The sequence below is a fragment of the Geotrypetes seraphini genome, chromosome 2, assembly GCF_902459505.1.
Source record: "Geotrypetes seraphini chromosome 2, aGeoSer1.1, whole genome shotgun sequence".
NCBI lineage: Eukaryota > Metazoa > Chordata > Amphibia > Gymnophiona > Dermophiidae > Geotrypetes > Geotrypetes seraphini.
In genome coordinates this window covers 435,880,841-435,908,388 of record NC_047085.1, presented here as the reverse complement: position 1 = coordinate 435,908,388, position 27,548 = coordinate 435,880,841, and the positions used below count along the sequence as shown (strand labels likewise).

The 27,548-nt window shown below is 44.7% G+C and overlaps 1 protein-coding gene across 3 annotated transcripts in view; it reads right to left on the bottom strand.

Annotated features, from left to right (window-relative positions):
- MLLT10 (MLLT10 histone lysine methyltransferase DOT1L cofactor) overlaps positions 1-27,548 on the bottom strand; it is a 692,838-nt gene that overhangs the window by 361,352 nt on the left and 303,938 nt on the right. For all 3 annotated transcript variants that reach the window (XR_004538143.1, XR_004538144.1, XM_033931325.1), the window contains one exon: positions 27,382-27,485. Coding sequence is in view for 1 of the 3 variants with exons in the window: in XM_033931325.1 (XP_033787216.1) it covers positions 27,382-27,485 (104 nt within the window). In the remaining 2 variants the exon portion in view is untranslated. The remainder of the gene's footprint in view (positions 1-27,381; positions 27,486-27,548) is intronic.

The window sequence follows — 27,548 nt, the reverse complement described above, 5'->3', positions numbered from 1 at the left end:
GCACAGCGGGAACCAGACTACTGGCAGCCAATGTGAGAAAGGAGATCGAGAGGGCTTTAAACTAAGGAGAGGGGGAAAGCCGACAGCTGATCTGATGTTGACGCTTCGGACAACGGTATCCAGAACAGATGCTGAACGGGATGATTGCAAGAAGGAAGTAGAGAGACCGGTGGACCTTATGATCAGACAGCGAGGGAAACATCAGGTAAAGAGAGCTTGCTGAGAGGAGACTAAGGGGCATGGAGACACAAGGGGACTGGGTGGCACGAGGGCGAAAGCTGAGGGCAATATAGGGGTGCCACAAGGCGAAGGGGATCAAACTGAGGCTCAAGGGATGATAGCCCAAGAGGGGGCAGGTAGGGCTAGAAAACCCAGAGGAAAAGCGAGGAAGTGGGGTGGCGGAAAAGTGGGGAAGCCGAAAGCTACGAGGGTAAAGGCTGATGGCAAAGCAGAAGCACAGGAAACAGGAGAACTGCCCATAATTCAAGGGGAGGCGGCCCAGGTAAATGCGGAGATGGAGGAAAAACGACGGGACCTGCGGTGCTTATACGCAAATGCAAGAAGCCTCATGGCCAAGATGGGTGAACTAGAGGTCATGGCCAAAGGGGAGGACCTGGATATAATTGGAATTACAGAAACATGGTGGACAGAGGAGAATCAATGGGATGTGGCGCTGCCGGGGTACAAGCTCTACAGGAGGGACAGGACCCACAAAAAGGGGGGAGGCATAGCAATATATGTAAAGGACTCTATCTACTCGGTCGGGATGGATATGGCAATGAAGGCAGAGGGGCTGGAATCACTATGGATCAAATTGCCGGGAAACAAGGGTGCAGGCATAAAACTGGGGCTGTACTATCGTCCACCTGGTACGCCAGAAGGAGTCGGACACGACTTGGAATCTGAACTGAGACAGGAATGCGGGACTGGAAGTGTAACAGTGATGGGGGACTTCAACTACCCGGGGATAGACTGGAGTACGGGTCACTCCAACTGCACTAGGGAAACAGGATTTGTAGAAGCTGTGAGGGACTGCTTCATGGAGCAACTAGTCAGGGAACTGACGCAAGGGGGTGATACTCTTGACCTCATCCTAAACGGATTAGGGGGGCCTGTAAGAGAGGTAGAAGTGGGAGGACCACTAGGCAACAGTGACCACAACACGATCAGATTCACATTAGAAAGGGGGACACCCATAGTAAGGAGGACCGCAACAACTGCGCTCAACTTCAGTAAAGGGAACTATGTTGCTATGAGGAAAATGGTGGGGAGGAAGCTCAGAAACATCTTTAGGATGGAGACTGTAGGAAGCGCCTGGACCCTATTCAGGGACACCCTGCAGGAAGCACAAAGAATGTTCGTCCCCAGTTTCAGGAAAGGCTGCAAGAACAAGCGGTCAAAGGACCCGATTTGGATGTCAACAGAAGTAAAGAGGGCAATAAATGACAAAAAAGTATCCTTCCGGAGATGGAAAAAGGATCCAACGGAGGAAAATCACCAGACGTACAGGAAATGCCAAAAGGAATGCCACCGAGAGGTTAGAAAAGCAAAAGGGAAATACGAAGAGGGGCTGGCCAGGGAGGCGAAAAACTTCAAGGCATTCTTCAGTTACGTTAAGGGGAAGCGACCAGCGAGAGAGGAGGTGGGGCCGTTGGACGATGGGGATAGGAAGGGAGCGATTAAGGAGGATAAAGAGGTAGCTGAGAGGTTGAACACGTTCTTCTCATCGGTTTTCACGAGAGAAGACACATCTATTATACCGGACTCAGAGGAGCTCATGAGTGGGGAACAGGCTGAAAAATTGGAGCACATAGAGGTAAGTAAGGAGGATGTCCTCAAACAGATAGACAGATTAAAATGCGGCAAATCACCGGGCCCGGATGGGATCCACCCAAGGGTTCTGAAGGAACTAAGACAAGAAATAGCGGGCACAATCCAACATGTTTGCAACCTATCCTTGAAAACTGGAGAGGTACCAGAGGACTGGAAATTGGCAAATGTCACACCCATCTTCAAAAAGGGATCGAGGGGTGACCCCGGGAACTACAGGCCGGTGAGCCTGACTTCAATAATAGGGAAAATGGTGGAAGCTATGATCAAGGATGGCATTTGCGAGCACATCGAGAGAAATGGCCTACTGAGAACAAAATATATGAAAAAACAAAATTGGTCCACAATCTATATTCAAATTCAAATATAATTTTGAATTTACATGTGTTGTTTAAAGAAAAGGATTGAAAGGGACAAAGTCAATCTGGTATTAATGGTTTAGGAACCACCTATGTAGAGAAAAATCTCTAAACTAGAATGTCATTTCTCCCATGGACATTCAGTATGAGCCGTGGAACGGCCGCCCGGAATATCTGGAAGGCTCAGGTAGTGACCTTGTGATGACTAGCATCAACCAGATTATTAGTCTGGATAAGAATCACTGCCTCATACATCATGGTTAGTCCATAATGCGGGAGAAAGAGATTTTAGTTATAAAAAATTTAAAGTGTAAAACTAATTACTTGAGAATCGGTGAATAAAAACACCAAACTGTCCCTAACAATCCTTACTCCTGAAAGTAAAGCCACAAAAATCACAAAATCTCCCAAAGCTGGTGTAATAAAATGTTAATGGCTGAAATTGCCTAAATTCCCATAAGGTGTTTGTATTTATATCTTGATAAAGTGCCTGTGCTGATTCGACGGACAAAAAGAGATACTACAAAGTGTCAAAAAAACCAAAAACTAAGAAAGTTAAATTGTGTGAAAAACAAGTGAAAAAAGAGTCCAAGTGTGAAAAATCATAAACTCTGAGACAAAAACAGTACTTGATTAATAAAAAGTACTCAGGAGCGGGGATCCGGAGTCGAAGAAAAGCGACAGACTGAAGATAAAGCTGTCAGCTACTTAGGCGATGGAAAGACATTAGAGCCATCAACCTCTCTTGATGAGGAGCAGTTCCAAATGATACCGTCTCCTCTCGACACAGTAATGTTAAAAATGGCGCCTTGGGAGATTAAGACGCCATATATTTTGGACCTTATTGGCCACAAAGTCCTTTAGGGGTTTTTAATGGTTTGCTATTTTTTGTGAGTTGTTACCCTATTGAAAATGGAGACTCCAGCGTGGCAACGCACCTTATGTTTCACTAGCGACCATGTATCACAATTGGCCGCTAGATCTTCTATTTTGCAAGATGAACCGTTGGAGGGAGTTACTTCCCTTAATTCACAAAAAGAACAGTGGATTAATCTACAAAGAACTTTGATTAGAATGGAGCTACACAGTTTGACCTTAATTGAATATATTAAGAAATTCATGATACCCAGGGGGCTGCGTATTCAAAAGCAACCAGGCATCTTTAAGGACAATAAAATCTTTTTGGAACAATGGGCCGCTATTTTAAACAAATGCTCATTGGATCTTATGGTTCTAATGGTTGATACCATAAATGAATCCAGCAGAGAAGTTACGAGACAAGCTGACGAGCAGTTTCAACTTCTTAATTCAGGCCCTGACTCTTCCAAATTCCAAGAACAACTTACGGAGCTACAAAGTACTTTGGAAGATTTTCGAAAAAAACAGAAACAGGGTAAACTTAAAAAATTACAAAGGGACACCCAGGACTATACGAATGGATCAGTATACCCGTGGCTTTCCCTATCAGATCAACAACCCCCAGACGGGTCCACGGTGATGAATCAAGCTCAATCTGTTAACTTTCAAGGGTTTATGGATGATAATCAAACTTCATCAAGTGGCAGTGATTCTCGGTCCTCTTCCAGCAATAGATATTTTTTAGGCCAACAAAACCGACGGGGACGAGGGACCCGTCAACGCAGGGGACGAGGGAGAGCACAATCCAATATACAGAATCGCCCTCAGACACGGTCCAGCAGCCCCAGGACTTATTAGTCATCAATATTTCGGGGCTTACTCTTACTGGGACTCAATCCAAAGTCCTTAATAAGGGCCTTTCATTCGTTCCAACAGTTAAACATGATCCCTTCAAGTCCAGATGTGACCTTTCTCGCATTATACGTAACCTTCAAGTCAAACTTTATTTTTCTCATAATAATAATGACTCAGACACTTCTTTGTTCCGTCCCAAGTCATCGTGGATACCACCAGGTCCTATTGACCCTTACATAGCTACTTTTCGGGATTTAATTCTGAAGGATTTGACTTCCATTGAGACTTCCCAACGAAAGCCCAAAAAACAATTTTTCAATATGACATCTGTGGAGTCTCAGGCCCTCCAGACTCTCCAAAGGGATGAGCGTCTCATTATAAAATCTGCAGACAAAGGAGGTTCCATAGTCATCCAAAACAGACAACAATACAAAACCGAGGTCCTGCGCCAGTTGGGGGATTCCCACAATTACACTTTGCTTTCAGAAGACCCCACTAAATCTCTTCAATTAGAAATTTCTAAACTGGTTCAAGAAGCTTTATATAACGGCATATTGACCAAGGCTGAGAGCCGCTTTCTTCAAATTTGTCATCCAAGGACTCCAGTTTTTTACACGGTCCCCAAGATTCACAAATCCTTATGTGACCCCCCGGGGAGACCTATTGTGTCTCTCAAAAATACAGTTTTGGAACCCTTGTCGCAATTTTTGGATTCCTTCCTCCAACCTTTTGTTGGCAAAGCTAGATCTTTCATCAAGGACACTACAGATTTCCTAAGCAAACTCCAAGGTTTGGACATACTGGATTTGAATGTTTATCTGGTCTCCCTGGATGTTGTAGCTCTCTACACTAGCATTCCTCAAGAGCTAGCCTTGGATACTGTAGCTAAGACCCTTGCTTCACGGGATTCTTTTGGGAGGATTCCTACGAGTTTTCTCATGCAATTGGCATATTTTGTTTTAACCAAAAATTATTTTAGGTTTGACAATAACTTTTACCAACAACGACAGGGAGTCGCTATGGGCACCACAGCGGCTCCTAGTATTGCCAATTTGTTTATGACCCAATTTGAAGAGGATCATGTATATACAAATGTTCTTTTCCAGCAAGTGATAGGATGGATGCGATATATAGATGACATTTTTTTCATCTGGAAGGGATCTGAAGAACAATTGCTCTCCTTTGTCAACGGGCTCAATTCTCTCACGTGTTACCTGAAATTTACTATGTCCCACCACAAACATTCCATGACTTTTTTAGATACCAACGTTTTTTTGGAAGACGGACTTTTATTCACTAAGGTTCACCACAAAGTTACCGAAAGAAATAATTTCCTCTCTTTTTCAAGTTGCCACCCAAAACGTCTTAAGGCTGCTATTCCTATTGGACAGTTCCTACGGGCAAGACGGATATGCACTTCTGATGAAGATTTCAAAAGAGAAGCACAGATTTTACACAATAAATTTTCAGCTAGAGGGTATCCTAATAATGTTCTACGTAAAGCCTTCCTTAGAGCATGGCACGCCAACCGAGATTTAATGTTGGCAGGAACTACCAGAGATAATCCCTCTAATCATATTTGTGTTTTATCTCATTCCACCCAGTCCTCTCAGATAGCTGCAAGTATCAGGGCCCACTGGCATGTTTTACAACTTCATTCGGTGTTTCAAGACCATCCCTGTATTGCTTTTACCCGGGGAAAAAACTTATCTGAACATTTAGTTTCTTCAGACTTTCAAAGAAAACCTTTTTGCCCCCGTGAAAAAGGATATCATTCCCCTTGTGGAAAATGTTCAGTATGCAGCACGTCGATGTCAGGTGACAATTGGGTTCATCCCAGTACTAACCAAATTTATCCTTTGAGATCCACTACCTCTTGTAACTCTCAATTTGTAGTGTATGTTATTTCTTGTCCGTGCGGATTAATTTATGTAGGTTGCACTACCCGCAAAGTAAGAACACGTTTGATTGAACACCGGAGTTGTCTCAATACAAATAAACACACTGCCCCCATGGTTCTTCACAATCAAACCTACCATCATGATTTTTCCCAACTACAATGGGGCATATTGGAACAAATTCCTTACAATTTCAACGGGGACAAAAATACATACTTACTTCAACGTGAGAATTATTGGATTTTTCAGTTAAAATCTTTCCCTCCCACAGGACTCAATGAAAATGTAGATAAATGCTTTACCATTTAAATGTATGAGTACACACACATTCTTTTTCAAGGTCATCGATTTGTTGACGTCATTTTGCTAACAGGGGGGCGTGGCCTAAACTGGACTCCCGCGGCGTCTTAATCTCCCAAGGCGCCATTTTTAACATTACTGTGTCGAGAGGAGACGGTATCATTTGGAACTGCTCCTCATCAAGAGAGGTTGATGGCTCTAATGTCTTTCCATCGCCTAAGTAGCTGACAGCTTTATCTTCAGTCTGTCGCTTTTCTTCGACTCCGGATCCCCGCTCCTGATGAAGGCAACGAAACGGAGCTTCGTTGAGTGGAGATTTATATCGGACATTTTTTCCTTTTAACATTTCAAGCTAAGTACTTTTTATTAATCAAGTACTGTTTTTGTCTCAGAGTTTATGATTTTTCACACTTGGACTCTTTTTTCACTTGTTTTTCACACAATTTAACTTTCTTAGTTTTTGGTTTTTTTGACACTTTGTAGTATCTCTTTTTGTCCGTCGAATCAGCACAGGCACTTTATCAAGATATAAATACAAACACCTTATGGGAATTTAGGCAATTTCAGCCATTAACATTTTATTACACCAGCTTTGGGAGATTTTGTGATTTTTGTGGCTTTACTTTCAGGAGTAAGGATTGTTAGGGACAGTTTGGTGTTTTTATTCACCGATTCTCAAGTAATTAGTTTTACACTTTAAATTTTTTATAACTAAAATCTCTTTCTCCCGCATTATGGACTAACCATGATGTATGAGGCAGTGATTCTTATCCAGACTAATAATCTGGTTGATGCTAGTCATCACAAGGTCACTACCTGAGCCTTCCAGATATTCCGGGCGGCCGTTCCACGGCTCATACTGAATGTCCATGGGAGAAATGACATTCTAGTTTAGAGATTTTTCTCTACATAGGTGGTTCCTAAACCATTAATACCAGATTGACTTTGTCCCTTTCAATCCTTTTCTTTAAACAACACATGGAAATTCAAAATTATATTTGAATTTGAATATAGATTGTGGACCAATTTTGTTTTTTCATATATTTTGGACCTTATTGGCCACAAAGTCCTTTAGGGGTTTTTAATGGTTTGCTATTTTTTGTGAGTTGTTACCCTATTGAAAATGGAGACTCCAGCGTGGCAACGCACCTTATGTTTCACTAGCGACCATGTATCACAATTGGCCGCTAGATCTTCTATTTTGCAAGATGAACCGTTGGAGGGAGTTACTTCCCTTAATTCACAAAAAGAACAGTGGATTAATCTACAAAGAACTTTGATTAGAATGGAGCTACACAGTTTGACCTTAATTGAATATATTAAGAAATTCATGATACCCAGGGGGCTGCGTATTCAAAAGCAACCAGGCATCTTTAAGGACAATAAAATCTTTTTGGAACAATGGGCCGCTATTTTAAACAAATGCTCATTGGATCTTATGGTTCTAATGGTTGATACCATAAATGAATCCAGCAGAGAAGTTACGAGACAAGCTGACGAGCAGTTTCAACTTCTTAATTCAGGCCCTGACTCTTCCAAATTCCAAGAACAACTTACGGAGCTACAAAGTACTTTGGAAGATTTTCGAAAAAAACAGAAACAGGGTAAACTTAAAAAATTACAAAGGGACACCCAGGACTATACGAATGGATCAGTATACCCGTGGCTTTCCCTATCAGATCAACAACCCCCAGACGGGTCCACGGTGATGAATCAAGCTCAATCTGTTAACTTTCAAGGGTTTATGGATGATAATCAAACTTCATCAAGTGGCAGTGATTCTCGGTCCTCTTCCAGCAATAGATATTTTTTAGGCCAACAAAACCGACGGGGACGAGGGACCCGTCAACGCAGGGGACGAGGGAGAGCACAATCCAATATACAGAATCGCCCTCAGACACGGTCCAGCAGCCCCAGGACTTATTAGTCATCAATATTTCGGGGCTTACTCTTACTGGGACTCAATCCAAAGTCCTTAATAAGGGCCTTTCATTCGTTCCAACAGTTAAACATGATCCCTTCAAGTCCAGATGTGACCTTTCTCGCATTATACGTAACCTTCAAGTCAAACTTTATTTTTCTCATAATAATAATGACTCAGACACTTCTTTGTTCCGTCCCAAGTCATCGTGGATACCACCAGGTCCTATTGACCCTTACATAGCTACTTTTCGGGATTTAATTCTGAAGGATTTGACTTCCATTGAGACTTCCCAACGAAAGCCCAAAAAACAATTTTTCAATATGACATCTGTGGAGTCTCAGGCCCTCCAGACTCTCCAAAGGGATGAGCGTCTCATTATAAAATCTGCAGACAAAGGAGGTTCCATAGTCATCCAAAACAGACAACAATACAAAACCGAGGTCCTGCGCCAGTTGGGGGATTCCCACAATTACACTTTGCTTTCAGAAGACCCCACTAAATCTCTTCAATTAGAAATTTCTAAACTGGTTCAAGAAGCTTTATATAACGGCATATTGACCAAGGCTGAGAGCCGCTTTCTTCAAATTTGTCATCCAAGGACTCCAGTTTTTTACACGGTCCCCAAGATTCACAAATCCTTATGTGACCCCCCGGGGAGACCTATTGTGTCTCTCAAAAATACAGTTTTGGAACCCTTGTCGCAATTTTTGGATTCCTTCCTCCAACCTTTTGTTGGCAAAGCTAGATCTTTCATCAAGGACACTACAGATTTCCTAAGCAAACTCCAAGGTTTGGACATACTGGATTTGAATGTTTATCTGGTCTCCCTGGATGTTGTAGCTCTCTACACTAGCATTCCTCAAGAGCTAGCCTTGGATACTGTAGCTAAGACCCTTGCTTCACGGGATTCTTTTGGGAGGATTCCTACGAGTTTTCTCATGCAATTGGCATATTTTGTTTTAACCAAAAATTATTTTAGGTTTGACAATAACTTTTACCAACAACGACAGGGAGTCGCTATGGGCACCACAGCGGCTCCTAGTATTGCCAATTTGTTTATGACCCAATTTGAAGAGGATCATGTATATACAAATGTTCTTTTCCAGCAAGTGATAGGATGGATGCGATATATAGATGACATTTTTTTCATCTGGAAGGGATCTGAAGAACAATTGCTCTCCTTTGTCAACGGGCTCAATTCTCTCACGTGTTACCTGAAATTTACTATGTCCCACCACAAACATTCCATGACTTTTTTAGATACCAACGTTTTTTTGGAAGACGGACTTTTATTCACTAAGGTTCACCACAAAGTTACCGAAAGAAATAATTTCCTCTCTTTTTCAAGTTGCCACCCAAAACGTCTTAAGGCTGCTATTCCTATTGGACAGTTCCTACGGGCAAGACGGATATGCACTTCTGATGAAGATTTCAAAAGAGAAGCACAGATTTTACACAATAAATTTTCAGCTAGAGGGTATCCTAATAATGTTCTACGTAAAGCCTTCCTTAGAGCATGGCACGCCAACCGAGATTTAATGTTGGCAGGAACTACCAGAGATAATCCCTCTAATCATATTTGTGTTTTATCTCATTCCACCCAGTCCTCTCAGATAGCTGCAAGTATCAGGGCCCACTGGCATGTTTTACAACTTCATTCGGTGTTTCAAGACCATCCCTGTATTGCTTTTACCCGGGGAAAAAACTTATCTGAACATTTAGTTTCTTCAGACTTTCAAAGAAAACCTTTTTGCCCCCGTGAAAAAGGATATCATTCCCCTTGTGGAAAATGTTCAGTATGCAGCACGTCGATGTCAGGTGACAATTGGGTTCATCCCAGTACTAACCAAATTTATCCTTTGAGATCCACTACCTCTTGTAACTCTCAATTTGTAGTGTATGTTATTTCTTGTCCGTGCGGATTAATTTATGTAGGTTGCACTACCCGCAAAGTAAGAACACGTTTGATTGAACACCGGAGTTGTCTCAATACAAATAAACACACTGCCCCCATGGTTCTTCACAATCAAACCTACCATCATGATTTTTCCCAACTACAATGGGGCATATTGGAACAAATTCCTTACAATTTCAACGGGGACAAAAATACATACTTACTTCAACGTGAGAATTATTGGATTTTTCAGTTAAAATCTTTCCCTCCCACAGGACTCAATGAAAATGTAGATAAATGCTTTACCATTTAAATGTATGAGTACACACACATTCTTTTTCAAGGTCATCGATTTGTTGACGTCATTTTGCTAACAGGGGGGCGTGGCCTAAACTGGACTCCCGCGGCGTCTTAATCTCCCAAGGCGCCATTTTTAACATTACTGTGTCGAGAGGAGACGGTATCATTTGGAACTGCTCCTCATCAAGAGAGGTTGATGGCTCTAATGTCTTTCCATCGCCTAAGTAGCTGACAGCTTTATCTTCAGTCTGTCGCTTTTCTTCGACTCCGGATCCCCGCTCCTGATGAAGGCAACGAAACGGAGCTTCGTTGAGTGGAGATTTATATCGGACATTTTTTCCTTTTAACATTTCAAGCTAAGTACTTTTTATTAATCAAGTACTGTTTTTGTCTCAGAGTTTATGATTTTTCACACTTGGACTCTTTTTTCACTTGTTTTTCACACAATTTAACTTTCTTAGTTTTTGGTTTTTTTGACACTTTGTAGTATCTCTTTTTGTCCGTCGAATCAGCACAGGCACTTTATCAAGATATAAATACAAACACCTTATGGGAATTTAGGCAATTTCAGCCATTAACATTTTATTACACCAGCTTTGGGAGATTTTGTGATTTTTGTGGCTTTACTTTCAGGAGTAAGGATTGTTAGGGACAGTTTGGTGTTTTTATTCACCGATTCTCAAGTAATTAGTTTTACACTTTAAATTTTTTATAACTAAAATCTCTTTCTCCCGCATTATGGACTAACCATGATGTATGAGGCAGTGATTCTTATCCAGACTAATAATCTGGTTGATGCTAGTCATCACAAGGTCACTACCTGAGCCTTCCAGATATTCCGGGCGGCCGTTCCACGGCTCATACTGAATGTCCATGGGAGAAATGACATTCTAGTTTAGAGATTTTTCTCTACATAGGTGGTTCCTAAACCATTAATACCAGATTGACTTTGTCCCTTTCAATCCTTTTCTTTAAACAACACATGGAAATTCAAAATTATATTTGAATTTGAATATAGATTGTGGACCAATTTTGTTTTTTCATATATTTTGGACCTTATTGGCCACAAAGTCCTTTAGGGGTTTTTAATGGTTTGCTATTTTTTGTGAGTTGTTACCCTATTGAAAATGGAGACTCCAGCGTGGCAACGCACCTTATGTTTCACTAGCGACCATGTATCACAATTGGCCGCTAGATCTTCTATTTTGCAAGATGAACCGTTGGAGGGAGTTACTTCCCTTAATTCACAAAAAGAACAGTGGATTAATCTACAAAGAACTTTGATTAGAATGGAGCTACACAGTTTGACCTTAATTGAATATATTAAGAAATTCATGATACCCAGGGGGCTGCGTATTCAAAAGCAACCAGGCATCTTTAAGGACAATAAAATCTTTTTGGAACAATGGGCCGCTATTTTAAACAAATGCTCATTGGATCTTATGGTTCTAATGGTTGATACCATAAATGAATCCAGCAGAGAAGTTACGAGACAAGCTGACGAGCAGTTTCAACTTCTTAATTCAGGCCCTGACTCTTCCAAATTCCAAGAACAACTTACGGAGCTACAAAGTACTTTGGAAGATTTTCGAAAAAAACAGAAACAGGGTAAACTTAAAAAATTACAAAGGGACACCCAGGACTATACGAATGGATCAGTATACCCGTGGCTTTCCCTATCAGATCAACAACCCCCAGACGGGTCCACGGTGATGAATCAAGCTCAATCTGTTAACTTTCAAGGGTTTATGGATGATAATCAAACTTCATCAAGTGGCAGTGATTCTCGGTCCTCTTCCAGCAATAGATATTTTTTAGGCCAACAAAACCGACGGGGACGAGGGACCCGTCAACGCAGGGGACGAGGGAGAGCACAATCCAATATACAGAATCGCCCTCAGACACGGTCCAGCAGCCCCAGGACTTATTAGTCATCAATATTTCGGGGCTTACTCTTACTGGGACTCAATCCAAAGTCCTTAATAAGGGCCTTTCATTCGTTCCAACAGTTAAACATGATCCCTTCAAGTCCAGATGTGACCTTTCTCGCATTATACGTAACCTTCAAGTCAAACTTTATTTTTCTCATAATAATAATGACTCAGACACTTCTTTGTTCCGTCCCAAGTCATCGTGGATACCACCAGGTCCTATTGACCCTTACATAGCTACTTTTCGGGATTTAATTCTGAAGGATTTGACTTCCATTGAGACTTCCCAACGAAAGCCCAAAAAACAATTTTTCAATATGACATCTGTGGAGTCTCAGGCCCTCCAGACTCTCCAAAGGGATGAGCGTCTCATTATAAAATCTGCAGACAAAGGAGGTTCCATAGTCATCCAAAACAGACAACAATACAAAACCGAGGTCCTGCGCCAGTTGGGGGATTCCCACAATTACACTTTGCTTTCAGAAGACCCCACTAAATCTCTTCAATTAGAAATTTCTAAACTGGTTCAAGAAGCTTTATATAACGGCATATTGACCAAGGCTGAGAGCCGCTTTCTTCAAATTTGTCATCCAAGGACTCCAGTTTTTTACACGGTCCCCAAGATTCACAAATCCTTATGTGACCCCCCGGGGAGACCTATTGTGTCTCTCAAAAATACAGTTTTGGAACCCTTGTCGCAATTTTTGGATTCCTTCCTCCAACCTTTTGTTGGCAAAGCTAGATCTTTCATCAAGGACACTACAGATTTCCTAAGCAAACTCCAAGGTTTGGACATACTGGATTTGAATGTTTATCTGGTCTCCCTGGATGTTGTAGCTCTCTACACTAGCATTCCTCAAGAGCTAGCCTTGGATACTGTAGCTAAGACCCTTGCTTCACGGGATTCTTTTGGGAGGATTCCTACGAGTTTTCTCATGCAATTGGCATATTTTGTTTTAACCAAAAATTATTTTAGGTTTGACAATAACTTTTACCAACAACGACAGGGAGTCGCTATGGGCACCACAGCGGCTCCTAGTATTGCCAATTTGTTTATGACCCAATTTGAAGAGGATCATGTATATACAAATGTTCTTTTCCAGCAAGTGATAGGATGGATGCGATATATAGATGACATTTTTTTCATCTGGAAGGGATCTGAAGAACAATTGCTCTCCTTTGTCAACGGGCTCAATTCTCTCACGTGTTACCTGAAATTTACTATGTCCCACCACAAACATTCCATGACTTTTTTAGATACCAACGTTTTTTTGGAAGACGGACTTTTATTCACTAAGGTTCACCACAAAGTTACCGAAAGAAATAATTTCCTCTCTTTTTCAAGTTGCCACCCAAAACGTCTTAAGGCTGCTATTCCTATTGGACAGTTCCTACGGGCAAGACGGATATGCACTTCTGATGAAGATTTCAAAAGAGAAGCACAGATTTTACACAATAAATTTTCAGCTAGAGGGTATCCTAATAATGTTCTACGTAAAGCCTTCCTTAGAGCATGGCACGCCAACCGAGATTTAATGTTGGCAGGAACTACCAGAGATAATCCCTCTAATCATATTTGTGTTTTATCTCATTCCACCCAGTCCTCTCAGATAGCTGCAAGTATCAGGGCCCACTGGCATGTTTTACAACTTCATTCGGTGTTTCAAGACCATCCCTGTATTGCTTTTACCCGGGGAAAAAACTTATCTGAACATTTAGTTTCTTCAGACTTTCAAAGAAAACCTTTTTGCCCCCGTGAAAAAGGATATCATTCCCCTTGTGGAAAATGTTCAGTATGCAGCACGTCGATGTCAGGTGACAATTGGGTTCATCCCAGTACTAACCAAATTTATCCTTTGAGATCCACTACCTCTTGTAACTCTCAATTTGTAGTGTATGTTATTTCTTGTCCGTGCGGATTAATTTATGTAGGTTGCACTACCCGCAAAGTAAGAACACGTTTGATTGAACACCGGAGTTGTCTCAATACAAATAAACACACTGCCCCCATGGTTCTTCACAATCAAACCTACCATCATGATTTTTCCCAACTACAATGGGGCATATTGGAACAAATTCCTTACAATTTCAACGGGGACAAAAATACATACTTACTTCAACGTGAGAATTATTGGATTTTTCAGTTAAAATCTTTCCCTCCCACAGGACTCAATGAAAATGTAGATAAATGCTTTACCATTTAAATGTATGAGTACACACACATTCTTTTTCAAGGTCATCGATTTGTTGACGTCATTTTGCTAACAGGGGGGCGTGGCCTAAACTGGACTCCCGCGGCGTCTTAATCTCCCAAGGCGCCATTTTTAACATTACTGTGTCGAGAGGAGACGGTATCATTTGGAACTGCTCCTCATCAAGAGAGGTTGATGGCTCTAATGTCTTTCCATCGCCTAAGTAGCTGACAGCTTTATCTTCAGTCTGTCGCTTTTCTTCGACTCCGGATCCCCGCTCCTGATGAAGGCAACGAAACGGAGCTTCGTTGAGTGGAGATTTATATCGGACATTTTTTCCTTTTAACATTTCAAGCTAAGTACTTTTTATTAATCAAGTACTGTTTTTGTCTCAGAGTTTATGATTTTTCACACTTGGACTCTTTTTTCACTTGTTTTTCACACAATTTAACTTTCTTAGTTTTTGGTTTTTTTGACACTTTGTAGTATCTCTTTTTGTCCGTCGAATCAGCACAGGCACTTTATCAAGATATAAATACAAACACCTTATGGGAATTTAGGCAATTTCAGCCATTAACATTTTATTACACCAGCTTTGGGAGATTTTGTGATTTTTGTGGCTTTACTTTCAGGAGTAAGGATTGTTAGGGACAGTTTGGTGTTTTTATTCACCGATTCTCAAGTAATTAGTTTTACACTTTAAATTTTTTATAACTAAAATCTCTTTCTCCCGCATTATGGACTAACCATGATGTATGAGGCAGTGATTCTTATCCAGACTAATAATCTGGTTGATGCTAGTCATCACAAGGTCACTACCTGAGCCTTCCAGATATTCCGGGCGGCCGTTCCACGGCTCATACTGAATGTCCATGGGAGAAATGACATTCTAGTTTAGAGATTTTTCTCTACATAGGTGGTTCCTAAACCATTAATACCAGATTGACTTTGTCCCTTTCAATCCTTTTCTTTAAACAACACATGGAAATTCAAAATTATATTTGAATTTGAATATAGATTGTGGACCAATTTTGTTTTTTCATATATTTTGGACCTTATTGGCCACAAAGTCCTTTAGGGGTTTTTAATGGTCTACTGAGAACAAGCCAGCACGGATTCTGTAAGGGAAGGTCATGCCTAACAAACCTTCTGTACTTCTTTGAGGGAATAAGCAGTCGGGTGGACAATGGGGAACCCATAGACATCATTTACCTCGATTTTCAAAAGGCTTTCGACAAGGTGCCACATGAAAGGCTGCTTAGGAAGCTGTGGAACCACGGGGTGGGAGGGGATGTGCACAGATGGATCAAACACTGGTTGTCGGGTAGACTGCAGAGGGTCGGAGTAAAGGGCCAATATTCTGACTGGCGGGGAGTCACGAGCGGTGTGCCACAGGGATCAGTGCTGGGGCCGTTACTCTTCAACATATTCATCAATGACCTAGAAAAGGAGGCAAAGTGTGAGGTTATAAAATTTGCAGACGATACCAAACTGTGCGGCAGAGTTAAGTCCAGGGAGGAGTGTGAGGACCTGCAAAGGGACCTGGACAAGCTGGAAGACTGGGCAAACAAATGGCAAATGCGCTTTAACGTGGAAAAATGTAAGGTCATGCATATAGGGAAAAAGAATCCGTTGTTCAACTACAAATTGGGGGGGGCATTGTTGGGAGACAGCGGTCTTGAGAGGGACCTGGGTGTGCTGGTGGATGCATCACTGAAGCCATCTGCACAGTGTGCAGCAGCCTCGAAAAAAGCCAACAGGATGCTGGGCATCATAAAGAGAGGCATAACAACCAGGACGCGGGAAGTCATCATGCCATTGTATCGAGCGATGGTGCGTCCACATCTGGAATACTGCGTTCAATATTGGTCGCCGTACCTCAAGAAGGACATGGCGGTACTTGAAAGAGTCCAAAGGAGAGCAACCAAACTGGTAAGAGGGCTGGAACACTGCCCATACGCCGAGAGGTTGGATAGGCTGGGGCTCTTCTCTCTGGAAAAAAGGAGGCTCAGGGGAGATATGATAGAGACCTTCAAGATCATGAGGGGCATGGAGAGGGTGGATAGGGACAGATTCTTCAGACTGAAGAGGACAACAGGTACGAGGGGGCATTCGGAGAAACTGAAGGGAGATAGGTTCAAAACAAATGCAAGGAAGTTTTTTTTCACCCAAAGGGTCGTGGACACTTGGAATGCGCTACCGGAGGAAGTGATCAGGCAGAGTACGATACAAGGATTCAAACAGGGATTGGACGGATTCCTGAGGGATAAAGGGATCGTGGGATACTGAGAGAGGTGCTGGGATGTATCACAGGTATAGAAAGCTAACCAGGTAATAAGTATAGAAACCCAATCAGGTCGTGCATGTGCAGGACTGGAGGGTTAGGACTTTGATGGGAAGCTAGGACTTAAATGGGAAACCAGGGTGGCAAGGGGACCCCCTCTGGGGATTCAGACAGGGCTTGACCTGTTTGGGCCGCCGCGGGAGCGGACTGCTAGGCAGGATGGACCTGTGGTCTGACCCGGCGGAGGCACTGCTTATGTTCTTATGTTCTTAGTAGTGCCAGTCAGCGCAATTAAGGGCATGGTCAAGGCATCCAGAGAATCCAGGTAAACCACCGACGCAACCGGGGAAGTCGTGACGGGAGGATCAGGCTTGGGACACCCCTCCTGTGGGGGAGGAATCCCCCAATACTGACACAAGAACTGGGAGAGGCATAGAAGATGCCATTTTCTTCACTAAATAAGCCCGATATAGCATATTAATAAAATAAGGCGAAAAACCATCCTCCAGGACAAGAGCCACCCCCTGCGGATCCTTCTTAGAATCCTTAGAAGACTTGCAGGCTTTCGACTCTGAATCGCAGTTGTGCTTTGTGGGGGCCGAAGACACGGTGTCCTCTAGGGCTGTTTTTGACTTTTTCGAGTGCCCCCGTGCGTGCTGGGCTGTAGGACTGCCATCTGAGGATGAGGGAAACTGGGCCAATGAAATTTTACCCCTTCTCCTATCACTGCACTCATGAAGCATAGCCACTCACCGGACAGCCATCCACAGCAAATGGGGCATGAATCCTGTCCTGGGGAGTCCATATGAATAGCTATTTCAAAGATGCTTGAACGGTTAAAAAATAATCTTAAATTCAAATCAAGAAAAAAATCCAAGATGGCCTCCATGCAATTATCAAAACAAAACAGCCCGGGAAAAACACATGAATCCCCAAAACATGGCAATTTCAGTATTTTAGGGGAGAGGGGACTAGGGTTCACTCCTAAATTGCCCCAAATCCACTTTGGAGACCCTCAAAAATCTCTGCCTGCAACACTCCACTGTTTACTCTCCTCCATTAAGAAAAATGGTCATTTAACCTTACCCTCTGTTTTCTATCCGATAACCAATTCCTAATCCACAACTGAATTTTGCCACCTATCCCATGACACTTTAATTTTCTCAGGAGCCTCTCGTGAGGAACTTTATCAAGAGCTTTGTCCATTAGTGGGTGGGCGCAGGCTGCGTAGCTCCATGGAGGTGCGACTGGGATCAGAGCCAACTGCGTCCTCTGCATATTCGCTTCAGCGCTGGTTCGGTGGTGGTCTCCGACCGTTGGTTTCAGCCCGGGAGGGGGGGTAGTCAGAGAAGTCAGAGTCCAGTGCACAGCCTTATTGAGGAAGAGGCTATTCCAACTACCTTTCCTGAAGTCTTTTTACATCATGTGGCCCAGTAAGTAATAAACTGACAGGTAGCCTGTTAGTTCATTACTTACTGGGCCACATGATGTGAAATAAGTGAGGTACATGATGTGGAACAAGTGAGGTACTGAATGAAAACACATGCAGACTATGAAAAATTGTAGGAAGACCTTAAGAAATTCTAAGTCTGTGCATACAAATGGCAGAAGAAATTTAATGTGGACAAATGAGAAGTTATACACATCAGGAAGAATAATCCAAATCATAGTTACCAGATGCTAGGGTTCACCTTAGGGGTCAGCACCCAAGAAAAAGATCTGGGTGTCATCGTAGACAAAATGCTAAAATGTTTTGTGCAATGTGCAGTGGCAGCCAAAACAGCAAAGAGAATGCTAGGAATTCTAGGAAAGGGATGGTAAATAAAACCAAGAATATTATAATGCCTCTGTATCATTAAATGTGCAACCCCACCTTGAGTACTGCGTTCAATTCTTGTCGCAATTCAGGAGCAACCAAAATAATAAAGGAGATGGAACTCCTCTCATATGAAGAAAGGCTAGAGAGATTAAGGCTCTTCAGCTTGTAAAAGAGACGGCTGAGTAGAAATATGACTGAAATCTACAAAATTCTGAGTAGTGTAGATTGGGTAAAAGTGAATCAATTTTTTACCCTTTCAAAACTTAAGGTGTCTAGGGGACACTCAATGAAGTTACATGGAAATTCCTTTCAAACAAATAGGAGGAAATAGCAATGTTACTTACCGTAACAGTTGTTATCCGGGGACAGCAGGCAGCTATTCTCACTAGTGGGTGACGTCATCCGATGGAGCCCCGATGCGGACGTCTCACAAGCATACTTGCTTGTAGAAACTTTAGAAGTTTTGAATCGCCCGCACCGCGCATGCGCGAGTGCCTTCCCGCCCAGTGCACCGGGCGCGTCTCCTCAGTTCAGATAGCTAGCAGAGAAGCCAACCCAGGGGAGGTGAGTGGGACATGAGAATAGCTGCCTGCTGTCCCTGGATAACAACTGTTACGGTAAGTAACATTGCTTTATCCCAGGACAAGCAGGCAGGTATTCTCACTAGTGGGTGACCTCCAAGCTAACCATAATGGGATGGAGGGAGAGTTGGCAACTTAGGAGAATAAATTTTGTAATACAGTTTGGCAAAACTGTCCATCCCGTCTAGAAAAAGTATCCAGACAATAATGAGAAGTGAAGGTATGAATCGAGGACCAAGTGGCAGCTTTACAAATTTCCTCAATCGGTGTCGATCTGAGGAAAGCTATAGATGCTGCCATAGCTCTGATCTTATGGGCTGTGACTTTACTGTGAAAGGGTAATCCAGCCTGGGCATAGCAGAATGAGATACAAGCCGCCATCAGTTGGAGATGGTACGCTTAGAGATAGGACGTCCCAACTTGTTCGGATCAAAGGAGATGAAAAGTTGAGGAGCAGTTCTATGTGGCTTTGTGCGTTCCAGGTAGAAAGCCAAGGCATGTTTACAGTCCAGAGTATGAAGAGCCGATGAGAATGAGGCTTTGGAAAAAACACTGGAAGAACAATGGATTGATTGAGATGAAACTCTGAGACAACTTTAGGCAGGAATTTCGGATGAGTGCGAAGAACCACCTTGTCATGATGGAACACTGTAAAAGGTGGATCCGCAACCAATGCTTGAAGCTCACTGACTCGACGAGCAGAAGTGAGGCCAATGAGAAACACCACTTTCCAAGTGAGATATTTCAGATGAGCCTTGTCAATAGGTTCAAATGGAGGTTTCATAAGCTGAGAAAGAACAATATTGAGGTCCCAAACCACTGGAGGCGGTTTGAGAGGAGGATTGACATGGAAAAGTCCTTTCATGAATCTGGAAACCACAGGATGAGCAGAGAGAGGTTTCCCTTGAAGCGGCTGATGGAAAGCAGCAGTTGCACTAAGATGGACTCGGATGGATGTAGACTTGAGGCCAGAATGAGAGAGGTGCAAAAGATAGTCCAAAACAGAGGATAAGGAGGCATGTTGAGGCTCCTCGTGATGAGAAAAACACCAAGTAGAAAATCTAGTCCATTTTTGGGAATAGCATTGTCTAGTAGCAGGCTTCCGTAAAGCTTCCAAAACATCCCGCACAACTGGTGAAAATTGGAGGGGAGTTACGTTGAGAGGAACCAAGCTGTCAGGTGAAGAGACTGCAGGTTGGGATGAAGCAGAGATCCCTGATGCTGTGGAAGCAGCGATGGAAATACTGATAGAAGGAAGGGCTCCCTGCTGCTGAGTTGAAGCAGAAGGGAGAACCACGGTTGTCTGGGCCACCGAGGAGCAATCAGAATCATGGTGGCATGGTCGGACTTCAGCTTGATTAGAGTCTTTTGAATGAGAGGAAATGGAGGAAATGCATATAGAAAGAGATTCATCCAGTCCAGAAGAAAACATCTGCCTTGAGGCGATGAGGAGTGTAGATCCTGGAGCAGAACTGAGGCAGTCTGAAGTTGTGGGGGGCTGCAAAGAGGTCTATCTGAGGCATTCCCCACAGAGAGAAAATGTGATGAAGGGGTGTGGAATGAAGAGTCCATTCGTGAGGCTGCAGAAGACGACTCAAGTTGTCCGCTAAGGCATTGTCCGCCCCCTGAATGTAGACAGCTTTGAGGAAGGTGTTGTGGCGAATTGCCCAATCCCAAACTTTCAGAGCTTCCTGACAGAGAGAGGCCGATCCAGTGCCTCCCTGCTTGTTGACATAATACATGGCGATCTGATTGTCAGTGCGAATGAGGACTACCATGTCGTGAAGCAGATGCTGAAAAGCAGTGAGAGCATTGAAAATCGCCCTGAGTTCCAGGAGATTTATGTGGCACAGGCAGTCCGCACTCGTCCAATAGCCTTGAGTGCGGAGACCATCCAGTTGAGCCCCCCAAGCATAGGTCGAGGAGTCGGTCGTGAGAACCTTCTGATGGGGAGGCGTATGAAACAGCAAACCTCTGGAGAGATTGGAAGAGAGCATCCACCAGCGAAGAGACTGTGTCAGAGCAGGAGTGACCTGAATGTGTCGAGTCAGATGGTCGGAGACCTGCGTCCATTGAGATGCCAGGGTCCACTGAGGAATCCGTAGGTGAAGTCTGGCAAAAGGAGTCAAGTGTACTGTAGAGGCCATGTGACCCAGAAGAACCATCATGTGTCTCGCCAAGATGGACGGGCAAGAGGACACTGAGTGACACAGACGAAGAAGATCATCCAGGTGTTGTGGAGGAAGGAACGCTCTGAGCTGAATAGTATCCAGAATAGCTCCGATGAAGGGAAGAGTCTGGGAAGGTTGCAGATGGGATTTTGGAAAGTTGATCTCAAACCCCAGACTTTGCAGGAACCAGATCATCCTCTGGGTCGCCTAGACGACTTCCTGAGACGTGGAATCCTTGATGAGCCAGTCGTCAAGGTAGGGAAACACTTGAAGACCATGGTTCCTGAGTGCTGCGGCCACCACAACTAGGCACTTGGTGAAGACTCTGGGTGACGAAGCCAGGCCGAAAGGGAGCACTCGGTATTGAAGATGAAGATGTCCCACTCGGAATCTGAGGTATTGACGGGAGGCCGGATGAATGGGAATGTGAGTGTAGGCCTCCTTGAGGTCCAGAGTACATAACCAGTCGTTCTGGCTCGAGGAGGGGATAGAGAAAAGCCAGGGTCAACATGCAAAACTTTTCTTTGACCAGAAACTTGTTGAGTACCCTGAGATTCAAAATAGGACGTAGATCGCCCATCTTATTTGGAACAAGGAAGTACCAGGAGTAAAAACCCTTGTTCCGTTGAGCCAGAGGGACTGGCTCGACAGCTCAGAGCAAAGCCTGAGCTTCCTGAAGAAGAAGGGCGGTCTGGGTCAAGTTGGAAGGATACTCTCTTGGAGGATGGTCCGGAGGAAATTGATGGAACTGAAGAGAGTATCCCTCCCTTACGATGGAAAGGTCACAGAGGTCGGTGGTAATAGCCGTCCATCGATAATAAAAATGATGGAGGTGACCTCCGATGGGGGGAAAAACAGGGAAGGGCAGAACGACGGACGTTATGCTCTCCATGAGACAGTCAAAAAGGCTGAGAAGCCTTGGGGACAGCAGACGCTTGAGGTTTTTGTGGCTGCTTCTGCGGATGCTGCCGCTTAACAGGCTGACGGATAGGAGGGGCCTGTTTCGGTGGATAACGCCGCTGGTAGTTCAAAGGCGGGCGTGATGGACGAGGAGGAGCAGGCTTGGGCTTCGGGCGGAGAATCGATTGGAAGGATTTCTCATGGTCCGACAGCTTTTTGGTCGCCACCTTGATGGATTTATCGAAGAGGTCGGCTCCAGCACACGGGACGTTAGCCAGCCTGTCCTGAAGATTGGGGACCATATCGATGGTTCTAAGCCACTCCAGGCGTCGCATGGCCACCGAACAAGCAGCAGCCCCTGCAGAGAGTTCAAAGGCGTCGTAGGAGGACTGCATCATCTGCAACCGGAGTTGGGACAACGAAGCCAGAACCTCCTGGTACTCAAACTGCGCCTGAGAGTCCAAATAGGGCAGGAACTTGCGCAGGACCAAGAGGAAAAACTCAAAATAGGTTGTAAAATGAAAATTATAATTAAGGACTCGACAGGCCATCATCGAGTTCTGGTAGATGCGCCTGCTGAATCTGTCCATGGTCTTGCCCTCCCAGCCAGGTGGAACGGTGGCATAGACCTGGGAGGGGTGAGACCGCTTCAACGAGGACTCCACCAAGAGGGACTGATGGGAGAGCTGGGCACCATCGAATCCTTTATGGTGTACCGTGCAGTACCTGCCATCCAATTTCCCGGGAACAGCGGGGATGGAGTAAGGTGTCTCAAAACAGCGCATGACAGTCTGGTCCAGCAGCTTATACAAAGGAAGCTGGAGGGACTCAGCAGGTGGTTGAGGGAGATGCATCGTCTCCAGATACGCCTTAGAAAATTTGGATCCTGAGTCCAGGTTAATGTCCAAATCCACAGCCATCTGTCAAAGGAAGGAAGAGAAAGACAGCTGGTCAGCCAGACCAGGACCCCGAGAAGGACTCGAGGACGTCGAGGCTTCCAGATCCAACGAGGCCGTGAATCGACAGGGGGGAAAAGATCCCACGGTGTCCTCGAGCTCCGGCATAGGAGGAGACGAGGTGGCCTGTGGCGAATATTTGAGGAAAGGCTGCTTCCGACAAGGCGAGGCATGCCTGGATGAATGCCTCAAAGAATGCCTCGAGCGATGACCAGAACCGTGCCTGGAAGTAGGCCTTGCACGTCGAGGCGAGCGAGGCGTCGTCTAGACGTCCAGCGAGTGGATGGGGCTGGAGACGGTGGAACGCAGCAGAGGTGGTTGGGTAGAAGCACCTCGAAGCCCCCACCAAGCCTCGAGGCCTGGCACTGAGGGTATCGGTTCCAATGGAGGCACTCACAAAGACTCTGCTCCTTGCATCGAGTGAATCGGTTCCAACGGAGGCACTCACAAAGACTCTGCTCTTTGCATCGAGTGAATCGGTTCCAATGGAGGCATGGGCAAAGACTCTGCTCCTTGCGAGCCATGCATCGAGGCCAGACCAGACACTCTCAGAGACTCGACTCCCTGCAGAGAGTGCGTACGTCGCTGAGGCACTAGAGGAGGCTCGACCTCGCGGGAGGCCTCCGCGTGCCCAGGCTGGATTTGGGAGAGAAGCTTCGGCCCCATAGTGGTAAAGAGCTCGATGAATTGCTTCTCAAGCAAGGTCTGGAACGAAGCCGGCAAGGAGGGATCCGTATCTGCAATGGGACCTCCTGCACGGGCTTCGCGCTCCCTGGAGCCCTGGTGCTTGGGCTTAGAAGCCTTGGGCACCTTTAGCACCACGGGGGGAATGGGCTGCTGTGCTATCTGACCTGAAGAGGAAGGCACCACAGTAGGCGTTGGAGCTGGAGCCGGGACAAACGAAGCCGGCTTGAGCAGACTCGAAGCCGCAGAGGTGGAAGGCTGAAGAGTCGAAGAGGAAGTCGAAGGTGTAACGCTCTTCGATGAGGACAGCTCCGTCGAAGCTTCCATGCTGAACAGTGACTCCCACAAGAAGCAGCGACGCTTGAACGCACGTGATGTAAGTGTGGAGCAAGGCTGGCACGAATTCGGAAGGTGTTGAGGCCCGAGACACTGAAGACAGCGTCGATGAGGGTCCGTGAGCGAAATCGCGTGCTGGCACTTGCTACACTTCTTAAAACCGGTGATAGGCCAGGACATAGACCGAAAAAGCTCTGCCGCAAGATCGAAGACGCGGGGCCGCGGCCACGTGGCCTGCCCGGTCGAACGGATGGAAGAAAATTTTTTTTTTTTTTTTTTTTAAACATGAAACACGACGAAAACCGACGATTATGAGCAAAAAGAACCCAAAATCGCGGACTCAGAAGGCACAAATGAAGTTACTTCGCGCAGAGAGTCGAAGACAGACTTCTCGGCTCCGCGGAAAAGTAAGAACTGAGGAGACGCGCCCGGTGCACTGGGCGGGAAGGCACTCGCGTATGCGTGGTGCGGGCGACTCGAAACTTCTAAAGTTTCTACAAGCAAGTATGCTTGTGAGACGTCCGCATCGGGGCTCCATCGGATGACGTCACCCACTAGTGAGAATACCTGCCTGCTTGTCCTGGATAAATATTTTTACTCAAAGAATAGTTAAGCTCTGGACTTCATTGTTAGAGAATGTGATAATAGCGGTTAGCATAGCTGGGTTTTAAAAAAGGTTTGGACAAGCACCTGCAGGAAAAGTCTATAGTCTGCTATAAAGACAGACAAGGGAAAGCCACTGTTTGCCCTGGGGTCAGTACCATGGAAGTTTGCTACTATCTGGTTTTCTACCAGGTACTTATGACCTGGATTAACCACTGAAGAAATAGGATACAGGGCTAGACGGATTATCGGTCTATTCTTATAAACAGCTAGAATATTAGTGACTTTGATATTTAAGAAAACAGCATACTTACCAGTACTTGTTTGCTTGAGTGTTTTACTTTCATGCTTAACATAAAGGGTTAATATTAAGAATACATTTTGCTTAAATTTACAACATCGCTCAAATGTGGGTTGGATACAGGGAAGAAGGTACAGGAATTTGAAAGAATTGACTGGGGATGGGGTAGGGATGGATCCAAACTAACTGGGGACAGGTGGTGTAGAAAGGGAGGTTGAAGCCCAGGGCAGTGGCACCTGGAATCGCTGCACCATGTGCCCCCACTCCACCTCCCCACCACCACATCCCCAACATACCTCTTGAAATGTTCGCTGGTGCAAGTAGTAGTGCTGCCCAATTCAGGAAAAAAAATTTTGATTCGAATCAGCCTATTGAATCTATTTTTGATTCGATTCTCCTGCCCAATTGGGTGTTTTGTTTTTTTCAAACATCCTGGTGGGTTTATTTTATAGCTTCTTCACCCCCTTTGCCTTCTCCTAACCACACTGGTGCTGTGGTGTAAACAAAATAAACAAACAAAAAAGGCTTTTCCTCTCTCTGTTAAATCCTAGCTCACGTTTGTGGTCTAACACCAGCTCTGGCAGGATACACGTTTCAAATCTGACATATTGTAATCACAAAACAGAAAATAAAATTATTTTTTCTACCTTTTGTTGTCTGGTCATTATTCAAATCTTGTTGGTCCCAGTATCTGGTTGTCTTCTGATAACTTGCTTGCCAGGGTCTTCTTCTTTCTCCATGCTAACCAACCATCTTCTATCTCAGTCCTCCCCTTCCGTTTCCCTTCCCTTCCCCAGAGTCTGGCATCTTTCTTTTTTTCGTCTCCATCCACAGATCCACCTTTTCTCAACTACCCTTTCATCCACCATATCTCCCTTTCTTTTCCCAACTACCCTCCTATCCAGTATCTCTATCCCCCCTCCACACCATCCCTTGTGTCCAACTTCTCTCCCTTTCTGTTCCTTCCCTCCCTAAATCCCATTGTCCACCATCTCTCTCTCTCTCTCCTCTGTTTTTAACCCATTATTTCTTCCCCCCCAAAGTCCGGCATATGCACATCTCTTTGAACCCCCCTTTCCCTCCATCCCACCCTCCATGTATTTCTACACCAGGGCCACCCTCCCCTGAAGGTCTGTCCCCCCCATGAAGGTCTGCAACACTGCCCCTGAAGGCCTGCCTGTCCCTCCTGAAGGCCTATACCAGCACCCCGGAAGGCCTGCATGTTCCCCCTGACCTCCTGCGCATCCATTTACCTCATTTCAGCAGCCTGCAGAGAGGATCGCTTGTGCTAGCGATCTCTGCAAGCTGCTATAGGCCTTGGGAGCTGTCTTCCTTCTGCCGCGGTCCCGCCCCTCCTCTGACGTCAGAAGCAGGATTGCGGTGGAGGAAACAGCAACAGCTCCGAAGGCCTATACCAGCTTGCAGAGATCGCTAGCACAAGCAATCCTCTCTGCAGGCTGCTGAAATGAGGTAAATGGATGTGCGGGAGGCCAGGGGGGAAGCCGGACACCAGCACTTCCCGACTGACCCTCCCCCCTCGCCCTCTAAAGCAGCAGCGGCAGTGGCCAGCCAGCAAGAGGTAGCGCTGCTGCTCCTGCTTTAGGGGACGAGGGGGGAGGGTCAGTTACCGAATCGGGAGGCCAATTTTTTGGGGGTTTTAAATCAATTCGAATCGATTCACCCGAAGTGAATCGGTGAACCGCTTTGAATAGTGAATCGGGCAGCACTTGCAAGTAGCATCTTCCACCTGCTGCTCGTGCCGGCCTTAGCTCCCTTCTGACATCACATCCTGGTCCCATGACCAGGAAGCGATGTCAGAAAGGAACCAAGGTCAGCGTGAGCAGGTGCAATATGCTGCTTGCGCCAGCAAACATTTAAAGAGGCACAAGGGGCAGAGAGGAAGAAAGGCACTGGCGCCCTCATGAGGACAGCGCCCAAGGCCTAGGTTTGTAGAGTTCCAGAAAGAAGTGCACTGTCCCTAAGGACTGTCCCAGTAATTAGTGGATTAAGGGAATTGGGACAAATTTAACATATGGAAAAATTCCATGGATAACCACAAATTAAGGTTCCTGGCACTAAATCTCAGCCCAGTTACAACTGAACAGGAAGCCTAGAGTAGGAGGAAACTTTTGAGTCAAGAAAAAAAGTAAGTGGGGTTGCCTTAATATCATTTGGTTTGTCAACAAAGTAAAGGAATAATGATGGACTATGCCACTGGAAAGATGACTAACTGTACCAGTAAATGGTACCTTAGGAAATATTTTGCTACAAAATAGGCTAAATACAGTATATCCTACTTGAATTAATATTTTCCACTTTTTTCTATCAGTTCGGCTCATTGTTCAGTTTTCTCTATGTCCCTTAATCTTAAAATTAAGTATTCCTCCTGAATGTTCATTACTTACCATGTTACATGGAAAGCCTGACGACATCCATGTTTATTACAGGTCATGCAAGCTCCGGTAGCTGCTTTGCTTTCTCTGCCTTGCTCATCACAAATGTAGCAAGTCTTAAAACAATAATAAAAAGAATTTGTTGACATGCATTTAACATGTTTTCTTTATATTTTTTT